The sequence below is a fragment of the Trichomycterus rosablanca genome, chromosome 1, assembly GCF_030014385.1.
Source record: "Trichomycterus rosablanca isolate fTriRos1 chromosome 1, fTriRos1.hap1, whole genome shotgun sequence".
NCBI classification, from domain to species: Eukaryota; Metazoa; Chordata; class Actinopteri; order Siluriformes; family Trichomycteridae; genus Trichomycterus; species Trichomycterus rosablanca.
Window position 1 is genome coordinate 78910422 of NC_085988.1, and position 20052 is coordinate 78930473.

General features: G+C 40.6%; 1 protein-coding gene across 1 annotated transcript in view; it reads left to right on the forward strand.

Annotated features, from left to right (window-relative positions):
* cerk (ceramide kinase) overlaps positions 1-20052 on the forward strand; it is a 58215-nt gene that overhangs the window by 27980 nt on the left and 10183 nt on the right. The window contains exons 5-11 of the mRNA XM_062996462.1: positions 695-761; positions 4358-4503; positions 5433-5507; positions 10960-11112; positions 11235-11340; positions 13102-13172; positions 13921-14126. Coding sequence (XP_062852532.1) covers positions 695-761; positions 4358-4503; positions 5433-5507; positions 10960-11112; positions 11235-11340; positions 13102-13172; positions 13921-14126 — 824 coding nt within the window. The remainder of the gene's footprint in view (positions 1-694; positions 762-4357; positions 4504-5432; positions 5508-10959; positions 11113-11234; positions 11341-13101; positions 13173-13920; positions 14127-20052) is intronic.

Here is a 20052-nt window from a genome sequence, read left to right on the forward strand (position 1 = left end):
CTGCATGAGTGTTGCTGGCACTGGGGAGCTGCAGTTCATTGAGGGAAACATGAATTCCAACATGTACTGTGACATTCTGAAACAGAGCATGATCCCCTCCCTTCGAAAACTGGGCCTCATGGCAGTTTTCCAACAGGATAACGACCCCAAACACAACCTCCAAGATGACAACTGCCTTGCTGAGGAAGCTGAAGGTAAAGGTGATGGACTAAACCCAATTGAGCACCTGTGGCGCATCCTCAAGTGGAAGGTGGAGGAGTTCAAGGTGTCTAACATCCACCAGCTCCGTGATGTTATCATGGAGGAGTGGAAGAGGATTCCAGTAGCAACCTGTGCAGCTCTGGTGAATTCCATGCCCAGGAGGGTTAAGGCAGTACTGGATAATAATGGTGGTCACACAAAATATTGACACTTTGGGCACAATTTGGACATGTTCACTGTGGGGTGTACTCACTTATGTTGCCAGCCATTTAGACATTAATGGCTGTGTGTTGAGTTATTTTCAGAAGACAGTAAATCTACACTGCTATACAAGTTGTACACTGACTACTCTAAGTTATATCCAAGTTTTATTTCTATAGTGTTGTCCCATGAAAAGATATAATAAAATATTTGCAGAAATGTGAGGGGTGTACTCACTTTTGTGATACACTGTATATGAGCTCCATTATGTACTAACTTATTGTTTCCATAGTAACGGAGCGGGCCAACCATGCCAGGGAGCACTTAAAGACGGAGGCCGACCTGAAGAAGTATGACGGGTGAGTTGAAGTTAGCTCACATCACTGTGGGCGTGTGGCAGCTTTTCATTTCACCCGCAAGCAACTCGATCATTTCACTTCATTTATTATATTTAATGTTTTTCTCCACCGCTTTATCCTGGTCGGAGTCACAGTGGGTCCGGTGTCCCCGCAGTCACTGAGTGCAATGCAGATTCAAAGCTGGGCTGCCAATCCATCACAAACTCTCAGCCATCTCGTTTTCTTCAATAGTAGGCAGTTGTGTTTGAATGTAGATGCTTAACTGGCCGATAGCACTGCTAGGGATTCAAACCCTGATGTAGAGGGCTAGCGTTATTTACCGCTGCATCACTCAAGCACAGAATTTGTTCTAGATTAATAGAATATACATATGCACGTATACAGTACAATAAAATTCTTGTTTCGGATAACTTGGCGCATTTAGAAGCTGGGGTCAGAGCGCAGGGTCTACCATCATACGGCACTTCTGGAGCAGAGAGGGCTAAGGGCCTTGCTCAACGGCCCAACAGTCAGTGGCAGTATGGCAGAGCCTGGATTCAAACCCTCAACCTTTTGATTGATAGCCTAAAGCTCTACACGCTAGGCTATCACTGTCCCACTGTCTTAACATTTGAATCGCATTAGACTGCTGGTGCTGCAGAGCTGGTTGATAAACTCTTATGTAGGACATCAAATGAATTGCCCTGTTATAAAGAAATAATGGACGAGGTTAAGGTAAAGAACACCACAACATGAATCCTGTTTCCTTTGAAGTTACTAATATGGTGGCTATTAATTAATTTATTTACCTATTTATTTGCTATTCTATTCCTCCCTCTTTTATCTTTGACCCAATCTAATCATTACCTGTCAGCTCAATGTTCAATTGCATAAGTGATATCAATATGTGGGTGTTAAACAGAGGAAAGACAAGAGGATCTTGCTGGTGGAAATAAGACACAAACAGAGGATGTTTAGGCTTATCTATAACCTACGGGGACGGCACGGTGGCTCAGTGGGTAGCACTGTCGCCTCACAGCAAGAAGGTCCTGGGTTCAGTTCCCAGGTGGAGCAGTCCAGGTCCTTTCTGTGTGGAGTTGGCATGTTCTCCTTGTGTCTGTGTGGGTTTCCTCCAAGAGCTCCGGTTTCCTCCCACAGTACAAAGACGTGCAAGTTCATGACTGTGTTCATGACTGTGTTCATGACTGTGTTCATGACTGTGTTCATAACTGTGTTTGACATTAAAACTTGAACTGATAAATCTTGTGTAATCAGTAACTACGTGTCCTGTTATGAATGTAACCAAAGTGTATAAAACATGACATTAAAATTCTAATAAATAATAATATTAACAATCTAGGACCTACGAGTTTGTAGGACAATGTGTCAGGAATCTTGAAGTCATATTTGATAATGAGCTCAGTTTTAAAAGTCACATTAGTAATATCTGTAAAACTGCGTAGTTCCATCTTTAGGATATCTCAAAGGTTCAGGACATTCTAACCTCTGCTGATAAAGAGAAACATCTACACTTGATTATTGTAATGCTCTGCTGGCTGCCCTACCCGAGAGTTCTATTAGATACCTGCAACACTGCTGCTAGTCCTGACCCACACAAAAAAGTGGGATCATATTACACCAGCAGTTCAATCATCTACTCTTCCTACCATGAATATATCCACTGTGTAAACACAGTGTAAAATAACTAGCAAATAAATAAATATTTATGTCACCAGAATGTGAATCACTCAATTGGGTACCTGTGTCTTTTAGAATTAATTTTAGAATTCTTTTATTGGCTTTTAAATGTCTCCATGGTCTTGCTCCTCCATATTTTAGTAAATTATTGGTTACACATGTTCCAACCAGGGCTCTTAGATCATCCAACAGCAATATGTTGGTGGTTCCTAACACAACTACAGGAATCTGCATTTAGCCACCATGACCCAAAGCTCAGGATTTCTCTCACTGAGGAGCTGGGAGTCATTTAATCATTACACACATATTAAAACACATTTTTTTTAATTGAGCATTTTTATAATGGTAAATCATAGTAATTCTTTTTAATGAGTTGTGTCTTCAAGTTTTTATTTATATATATATTTTTATTTGATCCTTGATTTTTTTTCTTCTTTTAGTTAAATAATTATATTCATGTCTTGTTCATTGTGAAAGTACAAACTAGATTAGCATTTTCTGAAACTGATCTAGGTTTTTAGTCATTACAGTTTTCCTCCAACACAGAGACGGTTTTACAGATTATCTGTAAGAAAACGTGGTCTCACAAAGTGACTTCAAGTAATGACATGGGGGTTTAAATCCATTCTTAAATACAGGTTATCTGTGAGGATACAGGTTCTAACGAAGATACATAAGTGATGGGTTAAACCCCATCACAGGTAAAATACAGGTTGAGAATATATGGTCTTTCAAAGGTATTTTGTGGATGCAGTTAAATCTCCCATAATAACTTCAATACAGGTTTTCTGTCAGAATATAAGGTCTCACAAAGGCACATTGAGGATGGGGCTGCACCGCCCATCATAACTCAAACACAGGTTATCCATGAGAATATAAGGGCTCACAGAGGAACTTTTGGAGATAGGGTTAAATCTCCTAACAGAACTTAAATACAGTTTAACTGTGAGAATATACGTTCTTACAAAGATACTTTGGGTAAAGGGTTAAACTTTGGGGATGAGATTAGACCCTGTTATACCCCATCTACAGTCATAATTTAAATAAGGTTATCCATGACAAACGAAGGTACTTTGTGAATGAGGTTAAATCTCCTATCATCCTCTAGGACAGTTGTAGCCTAGTGGTTAAGATACTGGACTAGGGTTAGGGTTAAGCCCCACCACTGCCCTTGAGCAAGGTCCTTAATCCTCAATTGCGTAGACTGTATACTGTAAGTCACTTTGGATAAGAGTGTCTGCTAAATGCCGAAAATGTAAATGTAGTGTAGGCAGTTGTAGCCTAGCAGTTGAGCTACTGAATTAGTAAGCAGAAGGTTGCTGGTTCAAAAATCCATTGCTGCCAGGTTGCCACTGTTGGACCCTTGAGCAAGACCTTTAACCCTCAATTGCTTAGACTGTATACTGTAAGTGGTTTTGGATAAAAGCGTCTGCTAAATGCCAAAAATACAATAATGTAAATATAAAAAGTGCTATATAAATAAAGATTATTATTATTATTATTTTAATTATTATTATTATTTTAATTATTATTTTTATTATCATTATTATTATTGTCATCATTTTTATTATTATTATTATTATCATCATCATTTACTATTTTAAATATTATTATTATTATTATTTTAATTATTATCATTATTATTATTGTCATCATTTTTATTATTATTATTATTATTATAATTATCATCATTATTATTTTAATTATTATCATTATCATTATTATCTTTATTATCATTATTATTATCATTATTATTATTATTATTATCATTATTATTATAGTGTTATTGTTATTATTATCATTATTATTATTATTACTGGGTACAAAAATAAGAGAAAACTGTTCTCAATGGTTGGCTGTATTGTTCAGTAGATTTTCTAGGTTTGATGGAAAGCTCATGTGTGTTATTTGATTGACAGGGTGGTTTGTGTGGGAGGAGATGGCATGTTCAGTGAAATCATGCACGGGCTGATCTCTCGTACACAGCTGGACTCCGGGGTGGACCAGAACCATGCAGATCAGTCTCTGATACCATGCGGTCTTCGTATCGGCATCATTCCCGCAGGTGAGCCTCTTACCACACGAATGCATTTCAGGAGAAAATTAAGGTGTCTATGGAAAATAGTTTCTGCACCTTTTATCCTCCCTGTTTTTCCTGTTCCTTCACCACATGTCATCTGACAGCATGCCACTCAAACCTGTATCAAAGTATCTGCCACTTTCTGTTCTAATTCAAGCCATGATCTTATAGCCATGTTTGCTTCTTTTCACCCACCAGAGGTGGACTCTCGCAGAGAGCCGTACTGTGTGTGGAGAGAAACGCTGTGCTGTCTCAATAATTGCACTTTAAGTAAATCCGAGCTTTAAATGGATTACATTTGAACTGCACAGGAACAGAATTAAATCTGCATGGTCACTCCAGAATTCCAGTGGCACCATTTTCTTCTTCTGTGAACAGCAGTTTTACCAGGCAGGAGGGATTTTTGTAACTCATTTGTAGGACTGAATAGATGATTATAATAAATTTCAAACCCCCCCACCAACTCACATGGATGCTTTTACACACCATGTTGGCTGTACACACACAATTATGCAGTCCACTTTTATTTAAATTTATAGTGGTATAGAAAACAGTTAAAAGTTATTAAATTAATACGCTGTTTTTTTGTAGACACTCAGGTGATGCAGCACTTTTTTTTACAATAGCCCACCAAATCCAGGCTCTGCTATGCAGCCACTGTTGGGTCCAGGGGCGCCATACGATGGCTGACCCTGCGCTCTGACCCCAGCTTCTAAACAAGCTGGGATATGCGAAGAAAGAATTTCATTGTACTGTACATCTGTATTTGTATATATGACAAATAAAGTATATCTAATATCTACAAAAGAAACTCAGATATAAATATAAAGATATTTATATCTTATTCTGTATAAATATTTTTGATGAAAGTTTTTTTTCCTGTCCCTCTCTTACCCTTTTCCCCCGGTAAACAGGTTCGACTGACTGCATATGCTATGCTACAGTTGGCTCAAACGACCCCGTGACCTCGGCTCTACACATCATCGTGGGTGAGTAGGAACAGATACACTGACCCTCACTTACACCTGCGGCCATGTCTCATCCAAAAACACAAATGTGTCTATAAGCTTTTTGCTCTTTTTAACCGGTTAATAATAATAATGATAATCATAATAATAAGTTGTATTTATATGGTGCCTTTCTAATACCAAAGGTCGCTTTACATATCAAATGTTTGGATATGGTGCTGGTAAAATGGGTGGGGAGATGAGTTCTAAGTGTGTGCGCCAAAAGTCTGAAACCACCAGTAAAAATGCTTCTATTCTGCATTAGAATTAAAATGTAATACGACAGGTTTTAATCATTTTTTATAACAAAAAGCTTGAATCTTTGACAACTGCTGGATATTTTTAATGTTCATATTATTAAAAGGTGAACAATGGCTGCACATTTATTTACTTGAACAAGCTTTTGATGAGTCATGTGCTTTAAAAAAAATTCCATTTCACAAATCTACCCCCCCCCCCCATAGATATTTAAGCTTTTACTTGATTTGTTTTGTTGATTTCATGATTCCTAATGAAAATCAGTTAAAATCTGTTTTATTAGATTTGAGTCAAACTGTGAAGGATTCAATTTTCTACTTCAGTTGTTTTGCTGATGTAGTTTGTAATGAACAAAGAACATGTTATAAAATTTAAGAAATTGGAAAATAGAAGCTTGTTTAATAGTGGTCTCAGACTTGTGTCTGCCACTCTATGTGAATTAGACCATTATGTAATTTATCATTTTATTTTTTTATTTGTGGAACTGGGTTTGGGATAAATAATATTTAAAAATCTGTGTCATTATATAATATATTTACATACACTATAAGTACTTGATCACCTCTTCTAGCAATTGAGTTCAGTTGTTTTAGCACCACCACTTGCTAACAGGTGTTTAGAATCAATTCTGTACAATTCTGTGTTGTCTAAAGAAAACTGTGAAGAAGGGTCTTTGCTCTCCGAGCATCAGTGATTGAGGTTTCTGAGTACTCAAAGTGAGGTCCATAAAGACATGGGATGACAAGTCCTCAAACATTAATCACTTTTAGGATGAATTTGGAGCCATACTTTTTTTATCCAACATTTAAGATTCAAGAATTTTATTGTCATGTGTGCAGCAGTTATGCTGTATGATGAAATTCTTACTTTACACCTTCCTAATATTGTGTTGGTCCCCCTTTTGCTGCCAAAACAGCCCTGCAACTGTGATGCACTGTGTATTCTGACACCTTTCTATCAGAACCAGCATTAACTTCTTCAGTAATCTGAGTTACAGTAGCTCGTCTGTTGGATTGGACCACACGGGCCAGCCTTCGTGTGCCCATGTGCATTAATGAGCCTTGGCCGCCCATGACCCTGTCGCCAGTTTACCACTGTTCCTTCCTTGGACCACTTTTGATAGATACTGACCACTGCAGACCGGGAACACCCCACAAGAGCTGCAGTTTTGGAGATGCTCTGACCCAGTCGTCTAGCCGTCACAATTTGGCCCTCGTCAAACTCGCTCAAATCCTCACGCTTGTTAATTTTTCCTTCTTCTAACATCAAGTTTGAGGATAAAATGTTCACTTGCTGCCTAATATATCCCACCCACTAACAGGTGCCGTGATGAAGAGATAATCAGTGTTATTCACTTTACCTGTCAGTGGTCATAATGTTATACCTGGTTGGTGTATATACATACATAAAACAGGACTAATCTAACGTAACAGAAAAAATATATATATAAACTAGGGCAGCAATAAAAAATAAGAAACTAAGACAAACTAAATCTAATGACTAAAACAAAAACAAAAAAAAAGTATTTACTATAAGTAAATATTAGCAGCAGTCATTATAAAGGTGCAATTGTGCAGTGTGTTATTGTTCAAGTAGCTGCATCATCTTTAAAACAGTTGCATAAAGCCTGGTCAGGTGTCCACATACTTTTGGCCACATGGTGTATGGGTACGCACAATGTTTGTAAAGATTATAGGAAAACGTTTATTTACTTATCGAGTCCATGTGCCCCTGTGAACTTTAAGCCCTAATAATGAATGAATGAATGAGACATTGAGGTCATTTGAAGTGAGTTAGGGCGGGTCAGCCTTACTACAGCCTACAGAACAGGTCTAACCCACATACCGCACTCATACACCTGATCTAAATATAGCTGCAGGGTGGAGGATTCAGAGAGGCTTTACAGTGAAGTCATGCTTGTTTTGGTTCCCAACAACAGATGCAACACAAGGAAATACACGCTGTTCAAAAAATGCAAAACAGGCGACTGGTGACCTGTCAGTCTGTCATTGTGCAAAACAAGAAATATTCCAGCAAATGTATAAATAAAAATGGTCTTTTCAACCTTCATGATATCAAAAATTTAACCCAGGTGTTATTCCTGAGTTATTCTAGATGTTCATACTGTTTATGTCCCATTACCCAGAAGACTGTGACCTTCAAAATGAAACAGAATTTGCACAAAGCCAAATAAGGTCAGCAATGTTTAATCATAAAGTTACGAGGTTGTTGTCCACCCCCCTCCCACCCACCTTCTTTCTGTTTACCTCTGTGTTTGCATATTTGTTAGACTTGCTGATTTTAGATAATAGAACAGAACATTACACAAAGGCAATACGTAAATAAAAAATGTACCTAGCCCATAAGGTACGTCACTCTTCTGAGCTAAGTGAGCACATCCAGACTCGAATTTAGCAGTCATGTGGAGTACAAATCGTTCCCATCCGAAATCTTTTCATCAGAGCCATAACATTATGACCCCACTCATTGTCCATTTTATCAGCTCCACTTACCATATAGAAGTACTTTGTAGTTCCACAATTACTGACTGTAGTCCATCTGTTTCTCTGCATGCTTTGTTAGCCCCCTTTCATGCTGTTCTTCAATGGTCAGGACTCTCCCAGGACCACCACAGAGCAGGTATTATTTGGGTGGTGGATCATTCTCAGCACTGCAGTGACACTGACATGGTGGTGGTGTGTTAGTGTGTGTTGTGCTGGTATGAGTGGATCAGACACAGCAGCGCTGATAGAATTTTTAAACACCTCACTGTCACTGCTGGACTGAGAATAGTCCACCAACCAAAAATATATACAGCCAACAACGCCCCATGGGCAGCGTCCTGTGACCACTGATGAAGGTCTAGAAGATGACCAACTCAAACAGCAGCAATAGATGAGCGATCGTCTCTGATTTTACATCTAAAGGTGGATCAACTAGGTAGGATGGTCTAATAGAGTGGACAATGAGTGGACACGGTATTTAAAAACTCCAGCTGCTGTGTCTGATCCACTCATACCAGCACAACACACACTAACACACCACCACCATGTCAGTGTCACTGCAGTGCTGAGAATGATCCACCACCTAAATAATACCTGCTCTGTGGTGGTCCTGTGGGGGTCCTGACCATTGAAGAACAGGGTGAAAGGGGGCTAACAAAGCATGCAGAGAAACAGACGGACTACAGTCAGTAATTGTAGAACTACAAAGTGCTCCTATGTGGTAAGTGGAGCTGATAAAATGGACAGTGAGTGTAGAAACAAGGAGGTGGTTTTAATGGTATGGCTGATCAGTGTATCAGTGTTAAAAAGCTAATTCTAATTTTGTTTGTTTAACGTCATGTTTTACACTTTGGTTACATTTATGACAGGACCATTAGTTAAAGGTTACACAAGATTCATCAGTTCAAATTTAATGTCAAACACCATCACAGGTAACTCTTATTCACCTCACTTGCAAGTCTTTGGACTGTGGGAGGAAACCAGCGCTCTTAGAAGAATCCCACACAGACACTGGGAGAACATGCAAATTCCACACAGAAATGACCCAGACTGCCCCACCTAGAAGTCAAATTCAGCGCTACTCACTGAGCCAACTTCCGCCCATTCTTTTCTATGAGTCTAGGACTCCACTGAACCACAATGAAAGCAGTTATTGCTAAATAAAAAAGACTACAGAAAAAATGGCTCTAGCTGTAGCTACGATTAGATCTTATGAGTTCACAGTATTAAAGAGACTAAGCAAAAACCGAATTCACAGAAGGGTAACGAAGCAAACTGACACCTAGAAACATCAGAATCAAGACTCGTCTAAGAAACAGCTTGTCTGTCTATCCATCCCCCAACCCCAGTTTGTTTTCTTAATGTAATATAACTAGGGCCCTCCTAAATTCACAGGAAAATGTGCTTAATTTCATGGACCTAATTTTTCAAAATTTACACATTTCATGACAAAATTACACTTAAATTACACTTATAATTTGAATGATAGAATAAATGGAAGCTACAATACACAGCACAGCTACCTTAATGGTTGAATGTAAACCTAAAACATCCGGCGTCATGTGAGGCTTCATGTTCTGTCTAGTCCATGTTTTGTCTCAAATATGACATTTCTTGTTCATGTTTTGCATCGTCTTCTTGAAAAATACATGGACGTCCCTGGTAAAGATGACGTCTTGAAGGCAGCACATGTTTCTCTAAGATCTCAATGTACTTTTCTGCATTAATGCTGCATCACAGAAGTGTAAATGACCTTTGCCAAGGGCACTGACACGACCCCATACCATGACAGACCCTGGTTTTTGGACTTGTTGCTAATAACAGTCTGGATGGTCCTTTCTGTCTTTGGTCCGGAGCACACGGCGTCCATTTTTTCCAAAAAAAGACCTGGAATGCTGATTCATCTGACCACAATACATGTTTCCACTGTGTGATGGTCCATCCCAGATGCCTCAGAGCCCAGAGAAGTCGACGCCGCTTCTGAACATGGTTAACATAAGACTTTTTTTTTTGCACAGTAAAGTTTTAAGTGGATTTTGTGCATGTAACTCTGTATTGTAGAGCTTGACAAAGGTTTGCCAAAGTAATCCCTCACCCATGTGGTTATATCAGCTATTGTTGAGTGGCGGTTCTGGATGCAGTGCCGTCTGAGGGATTCAGCTTAAGCTTGCGTCCTTGGCCTTTACGCACTGAAATTCTTCCTGATTCCTTGAATGGTTTAATGATATTATGCACTGTAGATGGAGGAATATACAAATCCCTTCCAATCTTACTTTGAGGTTCATTGTTTTTAAACATTTCGATCATTTTCTCACACATTTGTTGACGAACTGGAGATCCTCTGATCATCTTTGCTCATCAAGGACTCAGCCTTTCCTGAATGCTGCTTTCGTACCAAACCATGATTAAAACACTGTTTGCAAGCCAGACCTTCTTGTACAACCTTACCTCAATTCACAACTGCTCATTTGACTGAGTGAGCACAAATTCCCATAGAAACACTCCAAAAACTAGACGAAAGCTTTTTCAGAAGAGTGAAGAGTGCAGGCTGGTATAGTTCCAGTTATAAGGTCAAGGGGTAAACCAGTTCATGATCGGGTGTCCACATACTTTTGGATGCATAGTGCATCTTGTTCAGTGGTTGATCGATCCTCGTCACACTCTGTCCACAGGGGATTCCCAGCCGCTGGACGTCTGCTCCGTCCACCACAACAACGACTTCATCCGCTACTCCGTCTCGCTGCTCGGTTACGGTTTCTACGGTGACGTGTTGACTGACAGCGAGAGGAAGCGCTGGATGGGACCGGCTCGGTATGACATCTCAGGTCAGTCAGATTTTCCCGTAATGACAGACTGAAGCTCAGAGGGAAGGAAGTTACTGTTATTTGTGCTCTATTTTATTTCAATTGCTATGATTTCTCACCGACTCCCCGCTGCTTCATGGCAGGTGTAAAAACGTTTCTGTCACATCACTACTATGAAGGGACCATCTCATTCCTTCCTGCTGACGGGACCGGGGGAACTCCCAGAGACGAGATGCAGTGCAGATCCGGGTGAGGACTGGAACGTTTTCTCTGTTGTTTTTCACTTATGGTGTGGATGTTGTCAGCTGAATTATGTGAATATATAATATCATTTCATTTTTTCACCTTATAATTTCACCTAACGATTGGTCCTGGTCAGGGTCGCGGTGAATCCTGTTCCACCGGGACACACTAGGCGCTGGGCAGAAACACCCTGAACAGGGCTCTAATACATCACAGGGCTTTATGTACTTTTACTTTTATGGCATTTAAAGCAATTTAGAATTGTGATACAATACAACCCAAGATCCAAGCAATTGAGGGCTAAGGGCCTTGCTCAAGGGCCCAACAGTGGCAACCTGGTAGTGGTGTGACTTTAACCCACCCATTACTAATTCAGTACCTTCCAGCTTCCACTGCTCTACTTCTGCCAAACGTAGCCCAACATATACACAGGCTGTGTAGATGCCCTGCGGGTGGGTAGCACTACTTAGATTCGAAGCCAGTCAGATCTCAGTGGTGGTGGTGGGCTAACATAATAGACCGTTGTGCCACCCGAGCTCCATATAAATATAATCTTAATATACAGTATTATTGCAATGTACACCGATCAGCCATAACTTTAAAACCATCTCCTTGTTTCTACACTCACTGTCCATTTTATCAGCTCCACTTACCATATAGAAGCACTTTGTAGTTCTACAATTACTGACTGTAGTCCATCTGTTTCTCTGCATGCTTTCTTAGCCCCCTCTCATGCTGTTCTTCAATGGTCAGGACCCCCACAGGACCACCACAGAGCAGGTATTATTTAGGTGGTGGATCATTCTCAGCACTGCAGTGACACTGACATGGTGGTGGTGTGTTAGTGTGTGTTGTGCTGGTATGAGTGGATCAGACACAGCAGTGCTGCTGGAGTTTTTAAATACCGTGTCCACTCTATTAGACACTCCAACCTAGCTGGTCCACCTTGTAGATGTAAAGTCAGAGACGATCGCTCATCTATTGCTGCTGTTGGAGTTGGTCATCTTTGAGATCTTCATCAGTGGTCACATGACGCTGCCCACGGTGTGCTGTTGGCTGGATATATTTTTGATTGGTGGACTATTCTCAGTCCAGCAGTGACAGCGAGGTGTTTAAAAACTCTAGCAGCGCTGCTGTGTCTTATCTACTCTTACCAGCACAACACACACTAACACACCACCACCATGTCAGTGTCACTGCAGTGCTGAGAATGATCCACCACCCAAATAATACCTGCTCTGTAGTGGTCCTCGGAGAGTCCTTACCATTGAAGAACTGGGTGAAAGGGGGCTAACAAATCATGCAGAGAAACAGATGGACTACAGTCAGTAATTGTAGAACTACACAGTGCTTTAATATGGTAAGTGAAGCTGATAAAATGCGGTTTTAAGGCGTTTTTCTCTGTCCCCACTGAGAGCTGATTAGAGTTGACAGTTTCTTTAGCTATCAGTTCTTATTTTCACTCCTGTCCCTTGGTAATTAGTCTAGGTTTGTTGGAGCTCTGGTGGTACAACAATATAATGCCACCGGCCTGGTCGGGCACTCTACATAAAGGTGGATAGGTCACATCCCTTATAGCTGCATGAGCAATGCTTAATGCAATCACAGTCTGTTCCTCTGTACGTGTTGAAGCTCTCTAATAGAGTCCATGCTTGGATCCATGCTTGGTGATTAAGAGACTGATGACTTGATGACGTGAATGTTATGTAACGATGCTTTTCAGCTGCATTTGTTGCAAGTCTTAAAGGATTATTCCTGTTTTGTTAGGTGTAATATCTGCGTATCTTCCTTACCTGACAAACTGGTTATCAATGAGGAGAGCAGTGTCTCAGATCCTGGTAAGAACCCATTACCCATCATGACACCCTGTATACAATTATTAAAAACCGCTTGATCAGCTAAGGCTTTCCTGACCAACATTAGTACCCAGCCATACAAATGCTTTCACTGAATGGGCACAAATTCTCCTACACGTATTTTAAAGTCTATTTTAATACCATTTATTTTTAAATAGGATTTCCAATAAGCTCATGAGGTGTCCAAATACTTTTAGCCATAACGTGTAAATATGTATAATTAAGGGACCAATTGTGTCAGCTTGGTCAATGTGGGGCTTGTAAACTTGAACCTTCTGATTACTAGTCCAGTACCCTCACCACCAAGCTACCACTGCAGATGTATGAAATGATGGATTGATTATTTGATTGATTATTTAATGAATGAATTAATTGGCTTTGACTTCTTTGTATGTGTGTAAAATAGATTGTTTTGCTTTTCTGGAAGCTCTGGAAGAAAAGCAAACCTGCTTAATTTTATGACACCCTCTTGCCCCATGGTGATGCAGCGTCTGATCTTTTAATTCATAGCAGACATGGTGTTGGTGGTTCCTGGAATACATTTGACCATCCAGAAAAATGTCCCTTGAGTTATATGGGCACATAGATGTCCCAGGTCTAGTCAAACAGGATGACTTGTAAGAAATTGTGCCACACAGTAAAATGATACTGAACGTTTTGCATATAAGCCATGTGTGTGTGTGTGTGTGTGTGTGTGTGTGTGTGTGTGTGTGTGTTTTGTGCATTACAGAACCCAAAGCAACATGGCAGGTTATCAGGGGAAAGTTCTTGGCAATCAACGCTGCCTGTATGAGCTGTGCTTGTCCACGCAGCCCCAAAGGTCTGTCCCCCTCCGCCCACCTGGCCGATGGTACAGCCGACCTCATCCTGGTGCGAAAGTGCTCACGGCTCGACTTCCTGCGCCACCTGCTGCGCCACACCAACAAGAACGATCAGGTACTGGAACACTGGGACATTGTAGACATGGGTTTTGCAGCATCAACCCTGCCTGCTGCGCTGCTGTTTATTCAGACTTTAGAATAGAAGAAGAATGCCTTTATTTGTCATATATACATGTACACATGTACAGCACAATGAAATTCTTTTTACGCATACCCCAGCTCTTTTGGAAGCTGGGGTCAGAGTGCAGGGTCAGCCATTGTACGGCGCCCCTGGAGCAGACAGGGTTAAGGGCCTTGCTCAAGGGCCTAACAGTGGCTGCATGGATGAGCTGGGATTCAAACTCTCAACCTTTCTGTTTATATCCCAAAGCTCTACCCACTAGGCTGCCACTGTCCAGGTCATTACAGATATCCATGCAGATTTTAGAGAACAGAACCAGTTCTGAGTGAAGCGCTCAGGAAAGCGGAGTGGTCGGTCATGCTAGCCCACAGCTGCAGAGTTCCTGGTTTGAGTCTCAGCTTTGTTATCAGCCAGCCAGGCATCTACACATACAGTGTATCACAAAAGTGAGTACACCCCTTACATTTCTGCAAATATTTTATTATATCTTTTCATGGGACAACACTATAGACATAAAACTTGGATATAACTTAGAGTAGTCAGTGTACAACTTGTATAGCAGTGTAGATTTACTGTCTTCTGAAAATAACTCAACACACAGCCATTAATGTGTAAATAGCTGGCAACATAAGTGAGTACACCCCACAGTGAACATGTCCAAATTGTGCCCAAAGTGTCAATGTTTTGTGTGACCACCATTATTATCCAGCACTGCCTTAACCCTCCTGGGCATGGAATTCACCAGAGCTGCACAGGTTGCTACTGGAATCCTCTTCCACTCCTCCATGATGACATCACGGAGCTGGTGGACGTTAGACACCTTGAACTCCTCCACCTTCCACTTGAGGATGCGCCACAGGTGCTCAATTGGGTTTAGTCCATCACCTTTACCTTCAGCTTCCTCAGCAAGGCAGTTGTCATCTTGGAGGTTGTGTTTGGGGTCGTTATCCTGTTGGAAAACTGCCATGAGGCCCAGTTTTCGAAGGGAGGGGATCATGCTCTGTTTCAGAATGTCACAGTACATGTTGGAATTCATGTTTCCCTCAATGAACTGCAGCTCCCCAGTGCCAGCAACACTCATGCAGCCCAAGACCATGATGCTACCACCACCATGCTTGCCTGTAGGCAAGATACAGTTGTCTTGGTACTTCTCACCAGGGCGCCGCCACACATGCTGGACACCATCTGAGCCAAACAAGTTTATCTTGGTCTCGTCAGACCACAGGGCATTCCAGTAATCCATGTTCTTGGACTGCTTGTCTTCAGCAAACTGTTTGCGGGCTTTCTTGTGCGTCAGCTTCCTTCTGGGATGACGACCATGCAGACCAAGTTGATGCAGTGTGCGGCGTATGGTCTGAGCACTGACAGGCTGACCTCCCACGTCTTCAACCTCTGCAGCAATGCTGGCAGCACTCATGTGTCTATTTTTTAAAGCCAACCTCTGGATATGACGCCGAACACGTGGACTCAACTTCTTTGGTCGACCCTGGCGAAGCCTGTTCCGAGTGGAACCTGTCCTGGAAAACCGCTGTATGACCTTGGCCACCATGCTGTAGCTCAGTTTTAGGGTGTTAGCAATCTTCTTATAGCCCAGGCCATCTTTGTGGAGAGCAACAATTCTATTTCTCACATCCTCAGAGAGTTCTTTGCCATGAGGTGCCATGTTGAATATCCAGTGGCCAGTATGAGAGAATTGTACCCAAAACACCAAATTTAACAGCCCTGCTCCCCATTTACACCTGGGACCTTGACACATGACACCAGGGAGGGACAACGACACATTTGGGCACAATTTGGACATGTTCACTGTGGGGTGTACTCACTTATGTTGCCAGCTATTTAGACATTAATGGCTGTGTGTTGAGTTATTTTCAGAAGACAGTAAATCTACACTGCTATACAAGCTGTACACTGACTACTCTAAGTTATATCCAAGTTTCATGTCTATAGTGTTGTCCCATGAAAAGATATAATGAAATATTTGCAGAAATGTGAGGGGTGTACTCACTTTTGTGATACACTGTACATGATTGGCTATTTCTGAGAAGGAAATGGCCCTGTCCAGGGTACTCCTGCCTTGTGCTCACTGTTTCCTGGTGGAACCAGGTCCGATGAGACCCTGACCAGGATAGAGTGGTTGATAGAAAGGAAATAAAATGAACAGTTTTAAGCAAGATTGTTCATTGCTTTGTTTAAATTGTTCTTTACTTCTACATCTTGCATTAATTTGCATTATTCCGGTCGCTCTCTTTGGAGATTTTATCATGTTCTCCATGAGCTTTGAGTAGGTATTCTCATCTGTAAAAGAAAGTACTCCTACCTACAGTATGGCAGTACCAGGGCAGCATGGTGGCTCGGTGGGTAGCACTGTCACCTCACAGGAAGGAGGGCCTGGGTTCGATTCCCAGGTGGAGTGTTCCGGGTCCTTTCTGTCTGGAGTTTGCATGTTCTCCCTGTGTCTGCGTGGGTTTCCCCTGGGAGCTCTGGTTTCCTTTACTAGTACAAAGATGTGCAAGTGAGGTAAACTGTAGATACAAAATTGTCCATGACTGTGTTTGATATTAAACTCGATGAGTAACAATTGTTTCTGTCATGAATGTAACCAAAGTGTGTAAAACAACTTAAAATCCTAATAAATAAATAAATAAATAGTCTGGCAGTACCATACCACAAAATTTATGTAGTTTATACCTCATGTCAAAATCCCGCACTGCCCACAGCACGGAGAAACTGCACTACAAAACACTGTACAACTTTTTTTGTCCACTAAAGGAACGTTGATGATGCATAAATGCTTTAAACAACAGAGTAAAGACGCACATACTGATTTACTCCATTAACTCCAGTACAAACCAGCTGTTCTCCAGCCACCCTGAAAAAGCTATTTTGATACCATTGATTCCTCATTAAAAGTAATAAATGTTCTTTCTTTTTTTAAATGAGATCTATTAGGAGCTCATTCTGATTTAGTTCATTAGAGTGTGGAGGGCAGGTCCGGGTCTCTGTGCATTAGTTTTAAATTTGGTATCAGGCTCAGGTTACTCCTGTGACGATGCTAAAGCCTAGAAGCTTGGTTCTTTTGCTTCTTCTTTGCTATTCCTATGACTTTTGTAGCTCTTTTAGAATGTTTGTTGATTTTTTTCTTACCTTCTTGACCAATGATGGCCAGACATCCAACTAGGGCTGCCACTAACAACTATTTTAATATCGATTAATCTATAGACTATTTTATCGATTAGTCGATTAATCGAAACGATTGATTTTACTCCAAAAAATTTCATTCAGAATCTCATTTAAGCTTCTTTTATTTTAACAACAAACTGTATGGCATAATAATATGACACAAAACTAAATGTAATCAGGGTTTATGTCCATATTATCAAATTCTGAAGTGCTCCATATTAAACAAAGTGCAGCATGTGTTTATGGCATTCTGTACACAAAGCAAAGTGCTTAAACTTATAGCAGAAATAAAATAGTTAGATGTGGGCACGTCTCATTAAGTCCAACGTACAGTAACGACAGAATGAGCCCAGATTCTAACCTACACATTCACTCAAAACTTACCTCAAATTCTAAGCGATGTAAACAAAGTGGTAAGTGTTAAGGCAGTATTCCAAGATCTCCGCGATTAAGAAGCTTAATCAAACAATATAGAGGTAAAAATGCTCCCTAACTGAACTCGCTAAGAAATGCGGTATTCTAGAATCTCCATGATTAAGAAGCTTAATGGAACAATATTGAAGTAAAAGTTTTGCCGCATCTCATGCGCCCTAACTGAACTCGCTAAGGAATATGATATTCTAGGATCTCCGCGATTAAGAAGCTTAATGAAACAATATAGACGTGTAACATTGCACTTGTGCTGCTGTGGTACCATCAAAGCTTTACACAGTGTACAAACCACACTGTGCCAGTTTTAAGTATTCCCAAACTTTTGAGGATTTTCTTTGACAGCTCTCTACAATCGGCCTCGGCAGACGGCATTTTTTTAAGACTGAGCTTGATGCCGGCAACCAGTGACTGGACCTAATACGACTTAGGTCATGCATGCAGCAAGTAGTGCTGAGGGAATCATATGAACGCTTATATGAATGAAAACATTGTAGCATTTAAAAAGGATCATTTATAAACATAGTTTTAAAAACGATGCATGGACTTAAAATATTGACATAGCGTCGACGTCATTGACTAGGTCAACCAATCGCAGCAGCCCTACATTCAACTCATGGAAGCTTTAAAGTTTTTGAAGAAGCCTGTACATTTCTGAATCCACTGTCCACTATATGGCTGAAAGCTGTACGATGAAGTTTTGGTTTTTACACACCATTTCTACTACCAGGTTTATAAAATCAATAATATAAACTAAACTATATGCCTGCAACTTTGTAGCAGTTTGGGGATGGTCCTTTTCCAGTTCTAGTATGACTTTTCCATGGTGCATAAATTGAAGCTGTAGCCTAGTGGTTAAGCTACTGGACCAGTGATCAGAAGGTTGCTGGTTCAAGCCCCACCACTACCAGGTGTCCAATGTTGGGCCCCTGAGCAAGGCCCTTAACCTTCAATTGCTTATACAATATACTGTCACAGAACTGTAAGTTGCTTTAGATAAAATCGTCTGTTAAATGCTGAAAATGTAAATATAAGTTGAGGTCTGTAGAAGCTAAATGGATCAGACTAATCACCTGTGGGATGAATTGGAATGTCCAATGCAAGCCAGGCCTTCTTTTCCAACATTAGTGCCTGATCTTACCAATGACATCTTCTGGAATGCCTTGCCAGAACAGTCAAGACTATTACAGCCACAAAGGGGCGAGGGGGAGGGGGTCAGCTCCTTTCGAGTGCCTATGATTTTGTTGTATGTCCTAACAAGCTCATTGTCGTGTGTCCACATACTTCTGTTTTACAGTGCGTCTCCTAACCAGGAATGAGTTTTGGCATTTCAGAAAGCCTCCGTATGATTAATGTTCTCAGTTTTTTTATCTGATTTATAAGCCATAAAACCAACAAGGCAGAAATATTACATTTATCTCGGGGGTAATGGAGGGGAACTATCCACCCCCTGCCGTGTCGAGTTGCTTATCCTGATTCCTCTTTATCAAGAAGGTCTGTCTCCTGAGTGCTGTGTGTCACTGCTGAATCACCGTACCCACAGTGCAGAGGGTTGGATGGACACTCCATTCACTTCAGTTCATCCAGAGCTACAATAGTCAGAATTCACAGCTTTATTAGAAAAGACCTGAATATCACTGAACCAAAACCCTGGAAAGGTGTTTGTGTTACTCACTGATCCGTAGTTCTGGGAGTCATTGCAACAACTCTTCCATGACTAACCAATCATGCTTGCTTCATACTTGTGAAGCATTACAACACGTAGAGCTGAAGCAGAAATACAGTAATACAGAGGAAACTAGATAAATAAATACAATTCTGCATTTCTGGTTAAAGATATTACTTAGTTTTATATTAAATAATATATAGAATAAATATATTACTTATTTAACTAAGGAATCACTAAATATTTTTGTCATTAATATTAGAATTATTCACAATATTGGGCAGTGCACTCTAGCCAGCAGATTTATGTACATTTTAATGGTGACTCAAATAGTAAGTTTGCATTAAATTGCTAATCCCACTTTTATGACCAGGTATCACCCAACATGTAACCTGTTACTTAATGAAAATAAACACCTACACAAGATCGGGTTTCCACATGCTGTATCGGATTTATTGGCACTAATCAACATAATTGCCACTCGCACTGGTGGTTTTAGTAATAGAGAAGATTCTGAGTCATCTAGTTAGAATAACATCAACCCGATTATGTTGCCATGGTTGTGTTTTACATACAGGCAAT